General features: G+C 40.9%; 1 protein-coding gene across 3 annotated transcripts in view; it reads left to right on the top strand.

The window, feature by feature from the left end:
• The first annotated feature begins 1311 nt into the window (after positions 1-1311).
• fgf12a (fibroblast growth factor 12a) overlaps positions 1312-10176 on the top strand; it is a 31775-nt gene continuing 22910 nt past the window's right edge. The window contains exon 1 of one of the 3 annotated variants that reach the window (XM_032564918.1): positions 1312-1595. In XM_032564918.1, coding sequence (XP_032420809.1) covers positions 1505-1595 — 91 coding nt within the window. In that variant the 5' untranslated portion in view covers positions 1312-1504. Of the gene's footprint in view, positions 1596-5792; positions 10167-10176 lie in introns of those variants that run through there. The other 2 variants (XM_032564916.1, XM_032564917.1) reach the window with 2 other exon arrangements.

Below are 10176 nucleotides of genomic sequence, written 5' to 3'. Positions count from 1 at the left end.
CTCCCTCTAGTGGTAAAATTCGCTTATTGACTTCATTTTACCAATGCAACCCAGGATAGTGCTTGTCATCATGGGTCAAAATGCACATCTAGATCCTAGAGCTTGAGCTTTTAGCCTTAGGTCATTACTCTTAATTACTTTTAGCACTTTCTAATAGATTTTGCAGAACACACAATGGGAGGCCATTCATAATCATTGCCATTATTATTACTTTTTGTTAAGAGTGATAATACTGGATAAATCTGCCTTCTGACATGTAAAGAGAAAATTTATGTTTCTGTTAAACTCTTGTTTTGTCCCAACTTCCCCTTGACCTCGGCACTCTCTTTTTTTAATAAACAATTAAGCCTTTTCTAAAATACCTGGATAGTATGAATTGTTTAGGTATTTATGCACAACAAACATAATCACAGAATTAATATGTGCAGAACTGCAACACCAAATTAGTAATTGGGTGTAATATTTTCCGGGCTTTGTTTGCTAATTATATATTGGATGGACTGCATCATATCGAGCTGAGTGACCAAAATCCTAAAGCTCAGGTTGAGTATTGGGAACACTGTTTTGATGGAAGGAAGGGAAAAAAATAGTTTGAATAAGTGGTTAGTTATTAATCATATTTGTAGATGGGGGAAAAGTTAATACAAAATACATGATTGGATTTTATTGTTTTGTGGCCCACAACTTATTCAGTGATGTGTGAAGATGAACTGAATCCGAAGGGCAGTAATGAAGGTAGCGCTTTCATAACGCAGCGACAGAGCCAGAAACTTTCTGCTACTATCAAACAATGAGGATGACTTTAAGGTATCTGACTGCGGCTGACGTAGCCTCTGCGTTTTGCTCCCAGTGGATTTGTGAAAAAAAAAAAAAAAGACAGAGAGAGAGAGAGAAAAAACCCTATTGGATCACTGGTTCCAACATCTGTGCGGCTCTTCTAAACTCTTAGCTCCGCATTACCTCACTGGTGTCCGGCCTGCCACTTTACCCCTGCAGTTTAACTTTGGCGTGTGTGCTCCCTTTCCTCCCTCTCCTCCCTCTCCTCCCTCCGTCCCTCCCTCCTCCACGCAGTCTCTCCCTTCTCCTCTCGCGTTCCTGCTTTTTACGTCCGCTGCTGGGAAAGACGCGGAGGCAGAGGATGTAGCTGCAATTAAAAAAGAGCACATTGTAACGTCCTTGCGTTGCCTTGCCGTGGCGGAAGAGGAGTTTGAGGACGCGAATGACCGTGGATAGACTTGTGGGAGAGTGAGCTAGCACTAGAAAGGGAAGAGAGAGAGAGAGAGAGACGGGTGGTGGTGGTTGAGGGGGGGGGGATCACTCAAGATGCCTCGTTTTAGCGTAATTTGTCCCGCAGACTGTGCCCTTCTGGCGTTTTGAGGGGCTGCCGCGAAGCCTACAGAGAGAGGCTGGCTGGCTGGCAACGCTATGCTGCCTGACCCTTCTGTGTTGTGATAGCGCTGTCCGATTGTTTGGATTGAGGAAAGGCTCCCACCAACCCAAATCAATGAGGATTCTGAGGCCATTCCTTCAGAAAGGAGCGCATATGCTGCAGTGTTTCTGTGGACAACGATCGAAGTCGACCACTATCACCGACGGTGAGAGACAAACATATAGCTTCAACAGCTGCCTTTGCTTTGCATGCTTTCTCTCTTGAGTGGCAGAAGGGAGAGAGGGGGGCAGAAGAAAAAAGAAAGAAAGAATGATATAAAAAAAGGAAAGAGGATGCGAATGAGGAAAGAAGGAGGGGGGTGGATAGATTTCATTAAACACTCGAGTGTTTAACATCCTCCGAGTCTGCAGCAGAGAGAGCCGTTTCTTCTCCTTGCGCTCCTCGCGTTTGTCCCGAGTTTTGTGTGCAGTCTGCAGCCCGCCGCAGACGGCTTCTGCCAGTCGGCACCAAGAGGACACAGAGAGCTCCAGATACTTCGTCCCAGCCGGGCTGTACATTTACAGTGCTCCGTCTGAAGCGAGCCAATAAAAAAGAGGCAATGCAGGGATCAAGTTATTAAACTTCAGGGGCCCAGAAAGCGCTCCTTAGAGGGCCCCAAAACGAGCAGCCTGGTTCAGCACCGTGGATAGCGCCATAGCAGACGCACTCCAGGGCAGTGATTCAAACTTTTCACGTCAGAATTGGTTTTAAAGAGCTCAAGTCACAACGGATCAACTGATCAACCAAACTTAAAAATCGGTCATTTAGTTGAAAGAAAATCTTTGAAAATCTGTTTTGTGTAACTACTATTCAGACTCTTAAAACAACAAAAACAACCCATGGACTTCACTTTGTCTTAAGTCGTTCAGTGCATGTCATAATAGGTATAACTTGGATATGACACATTCTTATTGAACCAGACTTACTTTTCAAATGTTCACAATATGCTATACTGCATCAAGTAATATCAACACTAACTGTCATCCATGCAATCATGCACACGCACACACACACATATCTGTACACAACCACCGCTTACCTGTTTGGCAAAAAGCCTGAGATCACTCTTATGTCCTTTAGTCATCTCAGAGGCAGCTGACTGCATTGCTACAGTTGTTCACTTGTGACATAACTGTTCCTGTTTTCAAAGGCATTAAAAAAATGGCCCAGTGTTTACACAAGGAAAACTCTGCATTGTTTCGCCTGGTGCCTCCTTTTGTCACCTCTCAATTCGTGAAATTCAGGGCAGACAATTAGAAACTCCATTAAGCACAGCTGATTCCTTCGAGGTAGTTTGGACCAAAAGCAGCGCGCACACTGGGATCTGCAGGGCTCCAACTGAAAGCCCTGGCAGTCCTTCTCCTGCATCTCAGCTCACTGTTACCTGAACCGGGTGACCTCAATCAAAACTTCAGTAGTCAGCTCAAAGGTGTTGACAGAAATGGATGCAATACTTAAATCCACGAGCTTTCCTAAAGCAGCTGTCTCAAGTTGAAGTTAAAATATTGCTGAATTTCTTAATTTTGATAACTTGTAGAGGGATGTACCAGTTTAGCCACAAAGGAGTAAGATATAGCAAACTGTAGCAAAATATTTTTCTTTTCTTTTTTGAAGTTGAACTTGGGAGTTGTTCTGGTACTATTTCAACCGCTGACCCAACTGTGTATCATGATAATTTGGGAAATGTTTGATTATTAAGCAATTTTGAAACTGCTGAGTAAATAATTGGAACAGTAAAGTTGGGCTGTGCTTGTTTGGAAGAAGATCTCTTAACATACATTGTTCTCTGCAATGCTTTATTTACTTTCCCTGCATACCTTTTCAGTAGATAATAAGCAGAAGGAAGAGAGAAAACTTTTTTTCATCAATGTGTTCAGTCAGGATAAAAAAAACTGACATCAAGATGGTTTTGTGAATGAGCTTTTGGAGTTGGCATAAATGTTTGCACCTGCTTTCCCTTATTGTGTGAGTCAAGCACCTGGGTTGTTTTCTGCAAACATTAACCTGAGGATCTCACTTTGCTGACTGTAGCGTATTTAGAAGAATTTAAATGCAGTAGTTACTATTCAGATATGTATTTATTTTTCTGTTTGTCTTATTAGCTGATCAACATAAGACTTGTTCATGTTTTGTCATGTTACAAACACAAATGCTAATGTATTTGATTGGGGTTTTATGTGATAGATCAACAAAAAATAAATGTAACAATGACTAAAACTCATTTAGATTGGATGTAGGCTGTCTACAAACCTTAACCTTCAAGTTTTGCCATTTATTCTTTATTGGTCTCAGGTCTGTACTCCACCATTGTGTCATGCACATGAATATGCTTTGATTTTTAGACCACTTCATTCAAGCTCTGGCTGTATGATTAGGATTGCTGTCATTCTGCCTTTGGTCCAGCCTTTTGTAGCACTTAGCATGTTTTCTTCTCAAGTTGGCACAGTTTTTTTTATCTTCCTATCAACTCTGTTCCTGCTGAAGTAAATCATCCCCACTGCATGATACAGTTGCCACCATGTTTACCATGTTGATGATGAGTTTACAATGATATGCAGTATTAATTTTGTGTGCAGGCCAAAGAATGTTCAATTGCGGTCTCATCAAACAAGACCGCAGCTAATCCGACCTGCTAATTGGACTTCTTTTTTTTTTAAAGCTTTCTTTTCTTGCCTTTTTCTTACCAGCCTTTCACAAAAGGAATATTTAGGATGTGCATAACTAATATTTTCCTCAATAAAAATATTCTCCCAACTGGGCTGTGAATCTTTGCAGCTCCTCTTAGCTTATCATTGGCCTCTTTGCTTGAGTTTATGTAGACAACTGTGTCTTGGTAGGCTTTTAGTTTCCTCATGCTCTTTTCATTTTTAGATGCCAGATGGAACAGCGCTCTGTTAGATGCTCAAAGCTTTAGATATAGTTTTATAACCTGACCCTGCTCTAAACTTCTGACCAGCTTTATCCCTGATATGGCTGGTGTGTTCTTTCACAAGACCTCTATGAGATGAAATTGCATACAAGTGGACTCTTTTTACCAACTAGAGGAAGGAAGTTGTTTACTCTGGGTCTTATTTAGGGTTGTCAAAGTAAAGTGGGGTGAATGTGTGGCACAATTATAAGATGGTTTTTGCCTGTCTTTCACATTAAACCCCAATGAAAAACATTGACTTTTGTGGTGGTAACATCTCAAAAATTAAAATGAAGAAGGTCCCAGCTGAAAGAGAAGGTTTTCTGGTGGACACCACAATAGAAAAATAAATAGGAATGTTCGTGAGTGGTTTCTGACTGAATTGATTGGTAGCTACATGGTTAGTTTCCAGGCTTTAGTGACTCCTAATGTGGTTTTAAATTGGGTAACTATGCTTAACCTCAGAGACTTAAACACAGGACAAATGCTGATTTTGATGATTTGCCTCATTGTTTATTGCACAGTCAGTAGTTTAAATGTTTGATTCACCTTTACAGTGGGGTAACGCTTTAATAGCACAAGCTTCTCACATTTATGTGATGATTTTTGTCGATACTAGAAGTGTGTTGAACAAGCAGTCTGAGCAGTGGGATTGCTTTCATTCTCTCACATTTCGGCTCTTCAGCCTCCTACAGACTCAGCGAGAAAGTTGAGTAGACATTACGCTATGAAATTTTGCTCCGGCTGTTGTGAGTCAACAAATCTGCGAGGTATTTCAAGGACACTCAGAAGTGAGAAACTTGAAAGTTGGACGTAGACTTTTTTTCTCTCCTCTTATCACGCTGTGGTTCGTTTTTTTAACCACAAGATGGCAGCAGACAGAAACAAGCGATTTGGGTTCTAAATGACAGGTATGCTGAGGCTTAGCTTTGTTTTACTTCAATCAGTCATGTGCTGCAGTGTAGCATCTATATGTTCACAGAGAAGATTTGGAGTGATTAAATTATTAGTTAATAACAAAACCTTAATTTTATATGTCACACTTATGAAACAGAAGCTTAAATGTAAAAAACAAACAAACAGTGTACCAATTAAAAAAAAAAGTCTCCTTATGTATTAACCGTGTGCAGATCTGTTTCACTGCTGTTGTGTAAATCTCTCCAGGAAGTGAACACTAGTTGTTGGCAGTGGAATGAGGAAGCTAAGCAGATTCTTGAAAGGGTATACTTTATCTTTTTCTGACAAAGATATATGTCCACTTCTGTAGTGCTCAGGTTCTACAAGATCCCGCTCATTTCTGAGATGTTCCCTTTGTGTGTCACACCACAGCCTGTCTGTATACTGAATATCATGCTGTTGCACACAACAGCACGATATACAACAATTAATGTTGTTGATATATTTCTGAATACCGCAGTGGCATAATGATTTCTACCTCTCATCATTAGGCGTAATACAATGCCTAATGATGAGTATTTGTTCTGAATCTTATTGAGTCAATTGCTCATTTCTAATTAAACATTTTGACCATTTATTTTGGTCATGGAATGGAAAGAGCTTATCTTTCCATTGTCTTTGTCTGTCTTTGTCTATATCTGACTGCCTTCCTGTCACTCACACTAAACATCAGCCAAAAGACTAACCAATGCCATATTCTTATCCCATGGCTTTTAAATATTATGTAGAGCAATCTAAAATATTTTTTCCCTGATCTTGCTGTCGGAACAGATTTGGTTTAGGTAGAGAATGTCAAGCAAAGTCACAGAGAAAATGTTTTATGCTGTTTCATCATAGGAATACAGGAAGTTTGATGACCTCTTGTGTTTTTGTCCTGCAATTTTTGCATCTGTTCATAAACAAACAATGGCCTCTGACAGTTTAGCTTTTAATCTATCTTGAATACAAGCCTATTTTCAAGCACATGTTTGCAGGCTTCTTAACAATGTTTGCAGGCAGGAAATCATGCATTATTCCCTAAGGTTACTTTGGAAGACTTACCAAAAATTCTGAATTGGATTTCATTCCATACTTTAACCTGAACACTCTGATGAAAATTTGCTTTGCTATAAACTTTTCCTTTGTAGCTGTGTTGGTCAGATGGTAGTCCTGCTGGAAGTGGAAAGTTCACCTCTGTCTCATGTCTATGTAGTCCATAGAAGATTTTCACTCAGAATCAGCCTACATTTAGCTTCATCTAACTTCCAAGGCCTTGATAAATAATCCTCACTGCATCATACCACCACCACCACCATGTCTTGCAAAGGATAACTTTCAATGTTTCTTTTCTATAACACAAAGCATTTTGAACACAAATATTTCAATTCTGTTATAGAGAAAAAAATTTCCAACTAGAGCAGGACTTCTTATTGTTTTGTTTTTTTCACTATTCCATACATGGCATTTTTTCGTAGCGCAGCACCTGAGCTTTAGACCTCTGCAACTCCTCATGAGTCACTTTGAGTCTATTGGCTGTTTTCCTGATTAAAGCTCTACTTGCCCAGCCTGCTAGTTTAAATGGACTGCCATATCTGGTTAGGTTTGCAATTGTGCCATACCTTTTTTTCATGTTTGGATCTTGGATTGAAGAAGTGCTCTTTAAGATGTTTGTAGATTAGAATATAGTTTTACAACCCACCCCTACACCTCACCTTTATTGCTTTCTTGGCTGATTTGATCCACAGTATTCTTCTAAAATTACAATATTAAACTGAATCAATCATAACATAATGTTCCACCATATCTGTCTCAGTAGTTGATTGAGGAATGAAGGACTGTAACACTGAAATATGAGTTTTCTGCATTCTTTCTTGTCTTCTGTGATGCTCTCCTGATCCATTCTGTCTGATATCAGGCAGCCCACCATGCGCCACTAAATTCACTCACTGACACAATTTGAAAAACGTGCATACTATTAATCCTCTCAGAAGCTGTTCAGGGAATGTGTGTCTTCCCACTCACTTTTGTATTTTTGCAAGAGTTTTCCCTTCAGAGGACATAGTGGAATATCTGGTGGGCATTTCAACGTCCCAGATGATGAGAGCAGCCCAGTCCAGGTGTTTTGTGGGTCCAGGACCATTTTGGTGCCATGAACACAATTATTTGTGGCGTCCCCAAATGGGAATGATCAATTCTCTAACTTTCATTGTATTTCTCTGTATTTGGTGGAGGACGGTTAAGGCTAAAGAGCAGATTTCAAGTGGGATTGACACAAGGACACAATTCAAGTGCAATGAATTAAATGTGACAATGGGGAGTCTAATAGAGAGCTAGTGTCATCACATAAACTGTTGTCAGCATAAGACATGCTGCTTTTACGTGCTTGATGAAGACACCTAAAAACAAAGGTCTGACTTTTCAAAGGAAACTGAACCTTATAATCACGACAGGTTTTGTTTTATTGAGAAGATTAACGAGGAGGAGATGACTAAAAAACAGACAATCCTCAAAGTCTGCAGAAGTTTTTCCTCATCAAATAGTTATTTTAGATTAGCAGACAAACTGTTAGAGTAAATCACTCTTGAAATAGGCATCATTTAGCAAGTCTTTGTTGCTTTTGTATTCATTTTTGGATGGTTTTCATTTGTTTAAAGCTGTATGCTGTTGTTGCAATTAATAACTGCATGTAAAATGATGCCTTGCTACGTTTTTACAACAGTAAAATTATGACCGTGATTTATTGTGGCCGGTCTCCTTCAGGGTGAGTGTACTCACAAACTGGGCAAATAACAAGAGAAAGAAGCTGCAGGTGTAACCACAGGAGAACAGAGCTGAATGCACACACAAGTTGACTCAGATTAATACTTAGCTGCTGCTGTAGACATTTGGATTTCTTATAGGGATATATGTACCTATGCAACACGCGAATTAAAACATCTTTTTAATTTAAAAAGACAAATTAAAACCATGTAGCCTTTCCTTTTCATATCACAACTTTGCACTAATGTGTTCTGATCAATCATATCAGATCCAAATAAAATATATTGATGTTTGTAAATCTAAACTTGAAAATATGGGCTATGAATACTTTTGAAAGGAACCCTGTTATATATATGAAAAAATGAGGAGTGGTGTGGTCTTGAACCAAGAGGTGTTTAAATGTCAAAGTTTGTAACGTTTTGATCTTTAAATATGTCAGTACGTTGGATTTATACATTTCATTTATACATGTCATTTATTATTTAATCATGTCCATTCATGTGTTTTGTCTTTGCATTGTTAGCCATTAATGCCTTTTGTTTGCCCAAAGCTGTTGCATGGAGTTTTTAACCAAACTAGTATGTTATGTATGTTTTCTCTTATATATATAAAAAAAGATCTGGGGTGAAGATGTGGGTGAAAGCCCAAAAATAGCTTTCCTAACAGTTAGATGTAATTCTGTCACTCTTAGTTAACTGATTTGCAGCTGGCATCATCAGAAATTCTATACTAACAGACTGTAAATAAAAGATAAAAAATGTTCTCCATGAGGAACCCATTTTTGTCTAACGCAAAAGGCACACAGCATTTAACCCTTCTCTTTTTGTTCTACTTGATCTGCTTTTTAGTTCTATATTTCCATCGAGAAATAATCAATCCATCCCTGAACAATCCCTGTGCATTCCTAATACGAACCTCAATCACGTATGATTGCGTTAAAAGAGTTAGCGAGGGAGAGAGAGAGAGAAAGGGGAGAGAGAGAGAAAGGGAGGCAGAAAAGGGGGAGACTGTGGACCATTCAGCCCTCGTCGGCGATGTAACTCACCGACTGCGTTTGGAAGAGAAAAAAAACCCTCCTTTATTATTTGTGTGCTACAACAAAAATCACTTTTGTTTCAACTAATTGTTGCTCCTCAGACACAAATCGCTCCCCGCTGGCTTCATTTCCAGCGCTGCAGCATCCTTGCAGAGTAAAGCCTCTGCTGCCGATTCCTTTTTTTTTTTTTTTTTTCCCAGACTGCGTTTAGAGGTACCATCGACGGAACAGAGAACTGGGCTCAAATGGGCTCCTGTCTGAACCGGCGGCGGACGGTCTCATTGTTCAATGTGCGCGGAGGTGACGATGTGAAACAACAACCAAAGGAAGTTAGGACAACCTTGTTTCTTCTTTTCGCACGCAGAGGCGCGCATTACTTGGCTTTAGGTGGACACCCATAATTAAAGAGGCGTCAGGGACGGACCTGCTGTGCAGAGGAGGATTTGCGCTCGTTTGACGCGGCGCCGTTCACCTGGAATACCTGAGGCTCTCCAATGACAACGCAGCTGCACCGACCTCCGAACACTGTTGCATGTTTTCACGCCTCATATTCCGGCCCCCAGCGGCCCTGCCCGTAGGTTTATGGTTTATGTCCCTGGATCGGTAAGTGCTGATTTCACGCTTCCCCCCACCCCCCGGGTGCGACCGAAACTCAGAACAGTTACATGCAACTGTCTCCTCAAAGACGGTGCATGGCATGCAAGCAAACGATGCGCGGGACTCACAGGATTTTCTGATCAGGATGACATTTAGTTAAAAACTCACGGCGGACCGAGACCCAGAAGCGACGTTCTATATTCTGTCCCGTGTGCTCGTGTACCACGCAAAGGGGAGCGCATTCAGACCCGACCTCTGCCGGCGGCGACTATAGACTCTTTCTTTGCTGATCGGGTTCGGGCAGATGGCTGCTATCGCCAGCTCCCTGATCCGGCAGAAACGCCAGGCGAGGGAATCCAACAGCGACCGCGTCTCCACTTCGAAACGTCGCCCCAGCCCCAGCAAAGACCCCCGCTCTCTCTGCGAGAGGCATTTCTTGGGGGTCTTCAGCAAAGTCCGTTTCTGTAGCGGCAAGAAAAGACCCGTTCGGCGGCGACCAGGTCAGTGGGG

This window comes from Xiphophorus hellerii, chromosome 6, assembly GCF_003331165.1.
Source record: "Xiphophorus hellerii strain 12219 chromosome 6, Xiphophorus_hellerii-4.1, whole genome shotgun sequence".
NCBI classification, from domain to species: Eukaryota; Metazoa; Chordata; class Actinopteri; order Cyprinodontiformes; family Poeciliidae; genus Xiphophorus; species Xiphophorus hellerii.
Note: the sequence above shows the minus strand (reverse complement) of the source record. Positions and strands in the feature narration are given on the sequence as shown.